The sequence below is a fragment of the Patella vulgata genome, chromosome 4 (genome assembly GCF_932274485.2).
Source record: "Patella vulgata chromosome 4, xgPatVulg1.2, whole genome shotgun sequence".
Lineage (NCBI taxonomy): Eukaryota > Metazoa > Mollusca > Gastropoda > Patellidae > Patella > Patella vulgata.
In genome coordinates this window covers 76,469,321-76,482,709 of record NC_065882.2, presented here as the reverse complement: position 1 = coordinate 76,482,709, position 13,389 = coordinate 76,469,321, and the positions used below count along the sequence as shown (strand labels likewise).

Sequence of the window (13,389 nt, the reverse complement as noted above, 5' to 3'; positions counted from 1 at the left end):
ATGTTGAGAAGAGCAGACGGTAGAATGAGACATGTTGATTTTAATAAGAACAAGAGAATGAAGATGATGAAAGATTATACATTACATATCAAAGAGGCAGCCATAACAGATGCAGGACAATATTTCTGTGTTGTACAAAACAACTATGCCTCGGTTTTTCAGGTTGATATTCTAATTAACGAGAAGAGACGACTTGTAAGTATTTAAATCCACGGCCGAATGGTTAGTGCGTGGTTATTTTTCAGTGTCTGTCAGTCAAGACTGGTCAATATGGCAGAAGTAAGATTCCTACGTCACAGGGCACATGCATATGGCATCCATTGTTTAACTTGGGTAGCTTTAGATCATAAAGTCTGTCATTGAGTCAACTGGCATGGTTTAGATTCCTCGGTTGTACGTGACAAGGAGTAGGGTCGCCTGTTCAACCAGGTGGGTTTTCTCCGGACAACCTCCTAGCCACTGAACCACCGTGGCTCCCTATTTTTTTAGAGGTTCAACGTTCACAATCTTGTAGTTTGCAGCAGATTAAAAAAAAAAACTCAAATGACGATCATCAGCTTTAATTATATATATGCTGAAATATAGATGTCTAGAGCTAGAGGTCCTTATTATCAATAAACAACACAGAACATTTTAAATTAAAAAGATGAAAAACACTAATGATCAATTCATATTTTTTTTTTTTATCATTTAACTAACATGATTTTTGTCATATAACATGATTTTTGTCATTTTGTCATTCAACATGATTTTTGCCATTCAACATGTTTTTTGCCATTCAACATGTTTTTTGTCATTCAACATGATTATTGTCATTCAACATGATTTTTGCCATTCAAAATGATTTTTGCCATTCAAAATGATTTTTGTCATTTAACATGATTTTTGTCATTCAACATGATTTTTGTCATTCAACATGATTTTTGTCAATTAACATGATTTTTGTCATTTTGTTATTTAACATGATTTTTGTTATTCAATATGATTTTTGTCATTTAACATATTGTGTTTGTTTCTAGCTATATGAAGGGCAAGCTGGTCACGAACCAGCAGAAGAATTTATATTAGAAGATAAAAATTTACGTGTTTCTACAGTGTGGACATCTTGGAGTTTCTGTGATAGATGTGGCAATGTTGGCAAGCAGAGAAAGATGGGGCTGTGTATGGTGAAGGTAAAAATTCATAGTTCAAGAATTTTACCAATTAAAAATAAAAATGAAAATGAAATTGAAAATGAAATGGGGTTTATCTGCACGGACTCGGCTATTGAAGAAAGGCATATGTCATACAGTGTACTATGACGGAAATTTTCAGTGGCGCTACCACCTACTCAAATTCCACCTAATTCCAACTGTTAAGGGTTCTTTTACGTGCACGCCGAAGAGTACACATGACTTTGGTTTGAAAGGTCCATCCTACACCAATGAGTGGTAATCATGCCGGAAAATCCAGATGAACTTTCTCGGCCAAAGCAGGGATCGAACATGGGACCTTCAGATTAGCGAGCCAACATCTTATTCACTGAGTCACCACAACTCCCTTTACCAATTAGACGCAAGCCCTAGAGATTAAAGAGGCTTCAACATTATGTTGATCATTGCTGACCAGATTGATTAAATAAAGAATTGTCTGTGAAGTTAACTAGAGCATGTTCAGCCTTTTATACAGTGCTGTTTTTAAGTGGTACGTTGGTTAAGTCTGGAGGTTGTGGGTTCGTTCCAAGGATTTTCCGACGTGGTTTCCCGTTGTCACTGTCAGAGGTGCAGGACGGAGTGCCTGACAAGGACAGTTGTCTAGTCGTTCAGATTGGACGAAAAACCGACATCCAGTGTACACATGGGCATGCACGTAAAAGATCCCCTGGCAGTTGGAATTTGATATAAGAGTAGGCCTTAGCGTCACTGTCTGTGCAAAATTTATTTTATAGCACACTGTATGACGTATGCCCATCTTCCATTACCCAGCCGGAGCAGAAGACTAAGATGTTAAACCCTATTTCATTTCATTTAAAGATACACTATGGAAGATTAGATAAAGAGCTGGCAGTTCTCGCTATAATAGTTAAAAGTAGATATTGTAAAGGGGATATGCTCAAAATTTCAAATTGCTTCTCTCTACTAAGCCAAGAATACCTTATTTTAAAATCACTGTAGCCCCCTATTTATTTTTGCGTTTAATTACCAAGGAGCGTTGAACATTAATAAATGTCTAGTTTATATGACATTTCTGGCCTAAAGAAAGACCTGAAATAGGCAGATTTAGCTCTTACATATAATGTATGTTTAAGTTGGTATGCATGTAAAAGAACCCTTGGCAGTTGGAATTCGATGAAAGATAGTCAGAAACCCAGCAATCCAAGACAACACTATCTTTGACATGCTAGGGTTCACGGTGGCTAAGTGGGTAAGACGCTGGCTTGCTAGCCTGGAGGTCGGGTGTTCGATCCCTGCATTGGCCGAGAAAGTTCATCCAGATTTTCCGACCTGGTTCCCCCTTGTCAGTGATGCAGGACGGAGGGCCTGACAAGGACAGCTGTCTAGTCGTTCAGATGGGACGAAAAACCGAGGTCCTGCGTACACATTGGCGTGCACATAAAAGATCCCTTGGCAGTTGGAATTTGATATAAGAGTCGGCCTTAGCGCCGCTGTTCAGGCAAAATTGTCCTCATAGCACACTGTATGGGGTATGGCCGTACTCATTAGCCCCAGTCACAGCAGAACAGTAGGACGTTAAACCCCATTTTATTTCATTTCATTTCTTCGACATGCTATAAGTTAGTCTAAAGAATCAATAATTTATGTTGTTTTATCTTAATTTCTATTTAAACAGAAACATGATAAAAATTCTCCAATCCAACCAATCGATTTTCCAATGATTGACTTATACCCAGATGGTATACCATGTCATTCCACTGCCTTGCCTAAATTCATCAGGAAAATACCTGATATTAGAAACAGACCGAGTGAAACGATGATTCGAGACTGTATAAAAGAATGTCCAACTAGTCCAGGACCAATCAATGTAACAGATAAAGCCGGTAAAGTTATAGAAGTATTAGAACCAGGGTTTTATTCCTTACATCATCCACCAACCCTACCTCCTATAACACAACGTAAAGTTGTCTACGAAGACGCTGGAAAACATCTCGTACTCAGTTGTCCTAAGTAAGGTTTTTCAAATTTTGTGAACTTTTTTTTCAATTTATATCATTGTTCCAGTTAATTAAAGATACATTAGTTAAGAGTTTAGAGAGAGAGAGAAATAGGGTTTAACGTCCACTCGGCACAAACTAGGTCATTTCGGGACTAACATATGGTTCAATTTTATTTCCATAAGTCGCTTGCGCGTAGGGGTCTTTAGCAGTGGGAGGAAACCGGAGGACCCGGAGAAAACCCACGAAGTTGGACAGGCGACCCTACTCCTTCTCACGTACAACCAGGGATTCGAAACCACGCCAGTTGACTCAATGACAGACTTTAAATTACTTCTTTCTCAGCCAAGTTATCATTGTTTGTAGTTTTGACAAGATGTCGTGTGCACAGTGGTAACCAAGGCACTGGTATAATCGGGACTTAGCCTCGCTTTCCCATTTTTAAATTAAATTTTTAAATGGCGAACCGTTTTAATCTAGTTAAAATCTCGAGTATCCGATGCCATCAAGAGTACATTATGGTCTGGATAGGTTAATTAATGTCTAATTAATAATTTAGATAACATTTGAGGTCTAAAGAAAGACCTACAATAGGCAGATCTGTTTAAGTGATACATGTATAATGTATAACTACTTTTAAAGTCCAAAACTGTTCAACTAGTCTCTTATGATCAGCCCTCTTTTAGTTATCAAGCACCTGTTTTATGGAATAATCTACCATTTAGTTTAAGATGCTGTACATCTCTATATTCTTTTAAAAAACAACTTAAAACACATTTATTTAATCAGGTTTTTAACTGAATCTGTATACAATCGTTAACATGTCCATAATCTTGTTGTTTATTTATGATTTAAATTGTCACTTTGTAAAGTGCCCCTGGACATGTTATATGAAAGGGTGCACTATAAATATGCTGTAATATTAATAATAATAATAATAATATTAATAATAATAATAATAATGTTGCTTTAACCAGCTCATTTATCTTTCCATTTTATACATCAAAGAAATTTTTGTTAAAAGCGCAAAGTAAAAAAAAAACATTTTTGTTGAAAGTACAAGGTATATTTCTAACTATAATTTCCAAACAAAATGATAAATCAGACATACTGTAGTACTTCCATAGTACTTAAAGTGATTTTATTTTTGATTTTTCAGACGTTTAAATAAAGTGATAACAGTGTGGAAACGAGGAAAGAACATTATTAATCCATTAACTATCAGAAAAATAACCAGAAATAGAGTGTTTCTAGATCCAGCTAGTCGATTACACATCAGAAAACTACTTCTATCAGATACGTCCGTTTATCTGTAAGTATTCAAATTATTTCAATCTTTGAAAATTTTGCAGTCCATTCCATGAAACAGTTATCAATTATAACCTCATATTTTTAAGAGAGGGAGAGAAATGCGGTTTAATTGAATGATCTAGTTTGTGTCGAGTGGACGTTAAACCGTTTAACGTCCACTCGACACAAACTAGATCATTCAATTTTATTTGGTTCAATTTATTTCAATAATTCGCTTGCGCGTAGGGGTCTTTAGCAGTGGGAGGAAACCGGAGGACCCGGAAAAAAGCCATGAGGCTGGACAGGCCACTCTACTCCTTGTCACGTACAACCGGAGAATCGAAACCACGCCAGTTGATGCAAGGACAGACCTTATGATACAGCCCCCCCTCCCCATATGTTTATGAGACCTAGCACTTGAAGGTGGTACTAACTTGTTTTGACATCATCTGTAGCAGATCCCAAATGTTGAGAAATTTTAATTCACTGTATCTTTGTAAATACAGAATCGAACAATTTTTTGACAGATATGCATTTTAGAGATTCAACAATATTGAGGTTTACAAGGTGTTCAAAATCACTAAAATGACAACCAGAAACTCTAACTTCAAAACCATATACAAGAGATAAGAGTGGCTTTGAAGACTAGTTTCGGTTGTATTGAACTCTACAACGTACAATCTCATCTCACTCCACCAAAGAGAGACACATACTAGTCGCCTCCTATTTCTTATTTCCAAGCCATAGTCCAAACCTTGCTCTCATATAAACATTTAAAAACTTTACTACTTTATGGAATCAACGACAAATCTAAACTTGGGCACCCCATCCATTTCTATTTTTGTTATACAATTTAAAACCATATACTCAAATCAATACTTGTGTGTTTTTATCGACTGCGTGACAAAAGTATTATTGTATTTTCAGATGTTTTTTAAAGCAAGAACATGTGGCATCGTTTAAAGTGATTGTGTATGAACCATTAAATCAACAACTAAAAGATTATATATCATTATTTGGAATGTTTTTAACGTGTATATGTGTTATTGTTATATGTATCTGTCTGGTTGTTAAAAAGAGCAAGAAAACTCACAAGTGAAGGTTCAGTTCACTCCAAAATGTATATATTATCAACCTTTTTTATGTCAAATATCAATTCCACTTTGCATTTTTCCATTATTCTACAGAATAACTTTGATATTGTCTCAATCTGATTTAAATACAGATCTATATTTCGTTTCGTTTTTTTCATACTTTCGATGGCCTCTACTACATGAAGATCTGACCAATTGTAGTGGAAGGTCGCGACAGAGGTCATATGAGCGGCTTTTGACCCTATGATGTCAGATATTGGTTAATCAATCAGCACTGATGTTTCTAGTGGTTTACCTACAGTTCCGTGCATCGTACACCAAGAACTCGCCGGAACAGAACGTTTCATTGGCTAATCCTTCACTTCAACAAGAACGCAGGTTATTATTATAACAACTCTTCCAGATTCTAGTTTTGTGAAGATAAGTAAAACGAAATTTTGAATTATAAAAAACGAACGAAATAGGATCTGTGTTTTAATCCGGATGATTTTGTCATTGTTTAGACCATATAAAAAGAGACCATAAATCACATACTCAGCTCTGATAAATGTTCTTAACAATCAAATATGGCACAGGACAATCGTAAATTGACTCATTGTTGAACATGATTAATTTAACATGTAAGCCATTAATTATTAAAATGTACACAATGATTCTGTGTTGACTGTTTTTATCACCAAATGGATACTGTTATGTCAGTATTGTAAAACTTTCATGAACGACAAGAAGTATGTATTTGACTAATTGTAAAATCAAGTTTTAAAAGCCATATCTTACCATGACACCAAAAGCAGCTGGGTCTGCTCCTCCTTTAGGTCTAGCTGATGGTGGAATCATTTCTGGTGTTAGTTGAGTTGGTGGTTCAATACCTTTAATCTTCTGCTGTACCAGGTGCATAGCCAGAGCAAACTGTTCAGCATTTAATTTACCTACACCACCCATATCACATAAACTCCTGTAATTATCATACATATACTACATTAGACAAACATAACTCTTCTTTCTACTGGGACCTCATATCAGTTGTCATTAATATAATAAAAAAAATTATTTAAAGTGGCATTAGGGAAGATTAGACAAAGAGCTGATAGTTCTAGCTATAATACTATTAACAGGTAAAAAAATAGAAAATATAAAAGGACCATGCTGAAATTTCAGTCACATTACTTCACTCTGAGCCAAGAAATCCTCATAAAAAAAACAGTGTAGTCTCAATTGTCATTGTTACCGTTGTTATGATAAAAAACAAAGTCTCGATTATCCATTTTTACGGTTAATCATCAACAGCCATTGAACCGCAGATCGGATTCAAATCTGTTGAAAATTGGACCCATCAGATGGCATCGAGAGTTGATTATGTTCTTGTCATGTTAATAAATAAATTAATAGTTTATGTAACACTTAAAGATGGGTTCCCGCGTACAAACTGGGTGATTTAATGGTATATATGGACCAAAAACATATTCAAACTAATTAATTTGTCATAATTATGCTTCAAATCCTTCTCAAACATTGTAATTGCGAAGGAATGCCCTGCTATTAAAATTTGATCAAACCAGGTCATGTTTACGTCACGTCTTGGGAGTCACAGGAGAAATCATTGCATACATAAGACGATGTTGTCTTTAATCGCTTACTATTTATTACAAATATCGAATCCTAATTAAATTCTCGGATTATCCACTACCCGCGTCTTTTTCCGACATTTTTATCTCAGAAAGTATTGTACGTCTAACTCTTCATAAAGTTTATCAACTTGTACATCAAGCGCTCAATGTTCGCTTGTGACCTTTGACATCGTGCGTGCAGAAGGTCATAATCGTCGGGCTGTTGATTAGGTGAACCCTTACATTTTTGTCCTGTATACGCTCCATGAGTGTTTTTCGGGGAATCCAGTATTTTTCTAGTAAGATTGGATATCTCTACTTTCCATATATACCAAAATTGCCATACTTTTATTGGAAATAACCACCTGATAAATACTTTTCTGGGAACCCATCTTTAAGGCCTAAAGAAAGACCTGCAATAAGTGAGAGAGAGAAATGGGGTTTAACATCCACTCGACACAAACTAGGTCATTTCGGGACTAACATCAGGCATGATTTTTTTCCGTTACTTAACGGATTTCCGCTATTTTCATCGCCCGAGGGTCGTTTCCGTGAATCATCTAAATTTGCAATAAAAATTTGGGCATGGTAGAGTCTTTTGACTTTGTCTGACGATCTTGATTGTTATATTATTTTATCCTCACCGTGTGCTAAAAAAAACAGGACTGGTGATTTTGTTGTCAAGTTTTTTCATTATCCCTGTCGCTATGCTTGGAAGGTTAACCAGACTATGTTTCAATTGCCGTGTCAACGTAGAAAATTAAAAGCATGGTAATCGAGACTTGGGAATTAATGTCCAATGAAATTGCAGAAAAGTATTACTCTGCCGACTTGATCGGTCGTGTGGTTCACCTGTGATAGTTAGCGTTGGTCGATTCACAACTTTCCCAAGCTGCACTTATTTGTAACGGCACAGTTTCTATTTAGGAGATAAACACCGACTGTTTAGAATTTAGAGGACTGTTATTGTCCATTTGATACTGCTTAAATCATTAGAGGCCGAGATCGCGTAGCGATCGAGCGCCTCTAATGAAAAATTTAAGCGTAATGACGTAAATACCAAGGAAAACAATTTTGACGTAATGAAAATATCCGTGACGTAATAAGATAAACACTCATTTCCATTCTATTTGGTTCACTAAGCGACTGGTTAATTGTGTCTGTTGGAAAGGGAGGTCACTCTGCGATAATTTTAAAGATCGAAACAGAAATCGTAAGTGTATTTTATGTACTTTTTAAATGATTTTGAACTCCAGCAGTGACTAGGTTCGAAACAAATTGCATATCGTGTTTGATAAATGTCCATACACTCGTGTGACCGTGTAGATATATGCTGTGTAGCGTACGCATGTGGTTGCTATGCTTGTTTACGTTGTCATTTCGACGCTGTGAATGTGATTGTTTTTCTTCGGAAAAAAACATGGCCTATGTATGAAAATTAGTCTCTGTCCTATTCATATCAGTATCATCAGCCCGACTTGTATATTTTTAAAAATATATTACGATCCATACGGAGTTCAATAAATTGTAGTATTTTTATTCACTTGTTGAAAATCTTCGATTTTGACCAGTCTGATTATGATAGAATGACCATAGCAACCGTTATTGTCAGACCAGCCTTGAAATTAAATTTACTTATTATGCTTCAAATACACTCACTAACTTTGTTTTTTATGTGTTTCAGGTGAGTGTTTCAATAAGCTAATGGTTGAATTTCATTGTTGATGACATACAAGAAAAAATTCATGAAGATTTCCAAGAATAAAGTTTTGAGGTGTAGAATTTTTGGCCACTGCAAACAGAGTCTAGCAACCAGAAAATATTCATTCGCAGTGAGTCGCCCAGGAAATTTAGAGGACTGTTATACTCATTCGACGCCACTCTTCGACCAATCAGAATTCAAGAAATTTCCATTTTGGGCTACAATATAATTTATATATTGTCATTTTCTGTGGCTCTAATATTTTTTGGTCATCAGTGATGTAAAAAAATTTATTAACCTCTTTTAGGTAATTGATATAAAAAAAAATAATATACGATCAAGACCGTATTCAATATCCATATGAATACTGTGGTGCGAACTATCCAGAGTAAAAAGTGAAAGTAAAATGCACATCCGGCATTCTGTACAAAAATAGAAAATGACGACCGTTAAAAATATTGTTCAACGCGATGATATTCACGACATAAAAACAATTGACAACGTAAAATCTATGGAAATGGAGAAGGAGGTGAATGGAAGACAATTGGATTATCTATCCAAAAGTTGCGTCAACCAGGAAAAGCTTTTTGCATTGTATGTGAAAAAGACATCAGCTACGGCCGTCACTCGTGACTCGGGGATGGAAAATAAAGAAAAAAAAAGAAGAAAAGAAAGAATACCTAGAAATAAAAAGCAAAGCCTTAACTAAAAAAAATTCAAAGGAACTTTTACAATCTGCCTCAAAAAAAGCCAGACTGTGTTTAAACAAATAAATTATTTTATCTGTTTTTGTTTTGTATTTTTGCTGGAATTTGCTGCATCAGGTTTATTTTTAATCAAGGCATTTACCATCCAAATGTCTTCAGAGTGCACGATTTAAAGTTAAATTTTAAAAATTTTCTCAGGGGACCATGCCCCCGAACCCCCCTAGCCTCAATAGTATACCTCAGCGTATTTTTTGCCTCCGGCCAAAAATTTCAGTTTTTTTATTAGTAACCAGAATCATGCCTGTAACATATGACATATAATTTTATTTCAATAATTTGCTTGTGCGTAGGGGTCTTTAGCAGTGGGAGGAAACTGGATGACCACGTACAACCGGGCAATCGACCTGCAATAGGTAGACTTAGCTCTTGAATAATGTAGGTTTAATGGGATAACTAGTATATTTGGATGTCCAGTAAGATAAGATATTTTCTCGTACCATATATGTGCTAAGACAACATTGTTAAGACCACTTTGAACAAAAATATCTCGAATTTCAACACCAGAAACCAGACCATCCATATCAGTATCCAGGGTACGGAACATGGCATCCGTCTTTATTTTCTCTGCTGCAGAAACAACCCAAGCACCGGTACCCTGCAACAAAATAAACAGCAATTAACAAAAGAACATCCAACATTATACAACCATTTGAAAACACACAATTTCTAAATAGAACTGACAAAGAACTGAGGACCTGTGAACACATTGTTGTGCATGTAAATGAAATGAAATGAAATGGAGTTTAACGTCCTACTGTTCTGCTCCTAACCTGGGCTAATGAAGACGGGCATACGCCATACAGTGTGCTATGAGGGAAATTTTGCCCGGACAGCGGCACTACGGCCTACTCTTATATCGAATTCCAACTGCCAAGGGATCTTTTACGTGCACGCCAATGTGTACATGGGACCTCGGTTTTTCGTCCCATCCGAACGACTAGACAGCTTTCCTTGTCAGCCCCTCCGCCCTGCATCACTGACAAGGGAGAACCACGCCGGAAAATCGGGATGAACTTTCTCGGCCAATGCAGGGATCGAACACCCGACCTCCAGGCTAGCGAGCTAGCGTCTTACCCACTTAGCCACGTGATCCCCTGTTGTGCATGTAAAAGAACAGTAAAAGAACATAGCACACTGTATGGCGTATATGCGCGTCTTCATTAGCCCAGTTGGAGCAGAACATTAGGATGTTAAACCCCATTTCATTCTTTTCATTTCACAAAATGCTGCTACAATTGATAAAATACTTTGTTCCATCAAATAAAATAAACCATATTATTTTCGGTTTAAATATAATTGTTGCAAACGTTGAGAGAAAACTTTCCGGAATGTCGCCCAAATAAATCAGTAATTTTTGTTCAATCAGTAGATCTATTTGTTTTAGTTTATTGCTCTATCTAATGACCAAATGCCTCTTAAAAATGCATTATATAAGATAGCTGGTCGTTCTTGCTATAATAATTCAAAAATAGATAATGAAAAATGGATATGTTGAAAATTTCATTCAAATTACTTTATTCTAAGCGAAGTTATTACCATTGGAAGATGTAGGTTAGATCGTTTTATTATTGTAGCAATGGTACTGGACAATCAAGACTTAGTAGCAATGGTACTGGAGCAATGGTACTGGACAATCAAGACTTAGTTTAAATCTTTGTTTTTCAATGGTCTATGGAGTTGATTATGGGCTTGTCATGTTTATAAAAGCCTAAATAAAAGTTTATTTAACATTCAAAGCTAAAATAAAGACCTGCAATAGGCGGATTTAGCTTTCACATACTCTCTCTTTGAGATTGCCTATTGCAGGTCTTTCTTTAGACCTTAAATGTTATATAATCAACTCTCGATGCCATCGGATGCTCGACTAGATAAGAACGGTTCGGCCATTTAATGATTTAATTTAAAAATGGAGAAGCGAGTCTAAGCCTCGAATATTCCAGTATCGTGGTTACGATAAAGCACACATCTTGTCAAAACTACAAACAGTAATAACTTGGCTCAGGAAAAAGTAATTTTCAATATATTCATTTTGCATTATCTATTTTTGAACTATTATAGCAAGTACGGCCAGCACTTTATCTAAATCTTACATAATGTATCTTTAACGGATTAATATAATTAGTACTTTATACAGATCTATATGAACAAAGATGTACCGGTTGTGAAGCTGGAGGAACAGCTGCTCCAGGAACTGGTGCACCAGGTATACTGGCAACTCCTGGAAGAACAGGAACAGCACCAGGAGGAAGTACTGGAATAGCTCCTGGTAGTGTAGGAGCTTTACCACGTTTAGATGGTGGAATCATGGTAGGTGGAAGTGCTGTTGGTAATGGGGTATTTTCACGAGCCCGATATACTAAACTCATTGCCTGAAAAAAAGGATCATTCGTGTAATAGAGAGATAAATAATTTCAGGATTAACAAATGATACATTTTATTTCAATAATCTGCTTTAAGAAAACCCACTTGGATGGGCAGGGAACCCTACAACTTATCACATAAAAGCCTGGGATTGAAACCATGCCACATTACTCAATGAAAGACAGAGAGAGAGGGTTTAACGTCCACTCGACACAAACCAGGTCATTTTGGGACTTAGGGACTAACATATGGTTCAGTTTTATTTCAATAATTCGCTTCCGGGTAGGGGTCTGTAGCAGTGGGAGGAAACGGGAGAAGACCCGTAGAAAACCCACGAGGATGGACAGGCAACTCTACTCCTTGTCACGTACAACCTGGAAATCAAAACCACACCAGTTAACTCAGTGACAGACCTTATGATACAACGCACACATGCTAACCATTCGTCCATCCACTCCCCTGCCCCACTCAATGACTATGATTATGATCTAAAGCTCAAGCATCAGACCCCTTTGCACCCAACCCCCCTATAAGTTATAACAAAAGTGCTCTGACAATTTTTCGCTACTTGGATAAACAATACATTGATATCCTTCCCATAACAGATTTTATAAATACTTTTCAGAAGGACACAAGGATTAGAAATTTGAATATGTTATTGTACATGTATGTTAGGTAAAGAGATCTAGAATGGTAAGTCTGTTGCACAAGAAAATTAAATATGATTTAAATTCCATTTGAAAAAAAAAATATAACCAGATGCCCCTGTGCACTCTATTTCCTGTGCACTCTATATAATATAATTATGATATTCCTCCTCAAAATTTTAACTCACCACAGCAAATTCATCTCGATCAAGATAACCATCCTTATCACAATCACTCAAATCCCAGATCTTACCCAATAAATCCATTGGTAATTTAGAATTTAACAAAACCTAAAAAAAGATGTATTAAAAAATAAAACTATAAATTATACTGTAAAAAAATTTTAAAAAAAGATCTGTAAATATATTTCAACTTTGATTAGAAAACATTGGTTATAATAAGACACAGTGAGGGAAATTTTGCCCGGACAACGCGCTATGGCGCACTCTTATATCGAATTCCAACTTCAAGGGTTTTCTTACGAGCACGCCAACATGTACACAGGACCTCATTTTTTGTCCCATCCAAACAACAAGGCACTATTCGTGCTAGGTGCTGTGTGGTGCCCCATAGACAAGTGAATACCACTCTGGAAAATGCCTGAGAACTTTCTCAGCCAACACTGGGATAGAACCATGGACCTCCTAGTTTGCGAGCGAACATCTTACTAACTTAGCCATCATGGATCCCCAAGGTAAATTCAGTGTATGGAGACTCGCTACATAATAAAAAGTTTTAAAAATCTGAAACGACTCCAATAATAAAGCTGT

The 13,389-nt window shown here is 36.3% G+C and overlaps 1 protein-coding gene across 1 annotated transcript; it reads left to right on the top strand.

The window, feature by feature from the left end:
- Positions 1-270: 270 nt before the first annotated feature.
- On the top strand, positions 271-5,540 carry LOC126818064 (Ig-like V-type domain-containing protein FAM187A). The gene is made up of 5 exons (XM_050545241.1): positions 271-279; positions 1,020-1,172; positions 2,830-3,164; positions 4,311-4,463; positions 5,369-5,540. Exons 1-5 carry the CDS (start codon positions 271-273, stop codon positions 5,538-5,540), a joined length of 822 nt encoding a protein of 273 aa, XP_050401198.1.
- Positions 5,541-13,389: the final 7,849 nt, after the last annotated feature.

Excerpts from the sequence above, each read along its gene's own strand:
- LOC126818064 (XM_050545241.1), top strand. Across the intron at positions 1,173-2,829 it reads TGGGGCTGTGTATGGTGAAG|AAACATGATAAAAATTCTCC; the intron begins GTAAAAATTCAT and ends CTATTTAAACAG. Across the intron at positions 4,464-5,368 it reads TCAGATACGTCCGTTTATCT|ATGTTTTTTAAAGCAAGAAC; the intron begins GTAAGTATTCAA and ends TTGTATTTTCAG.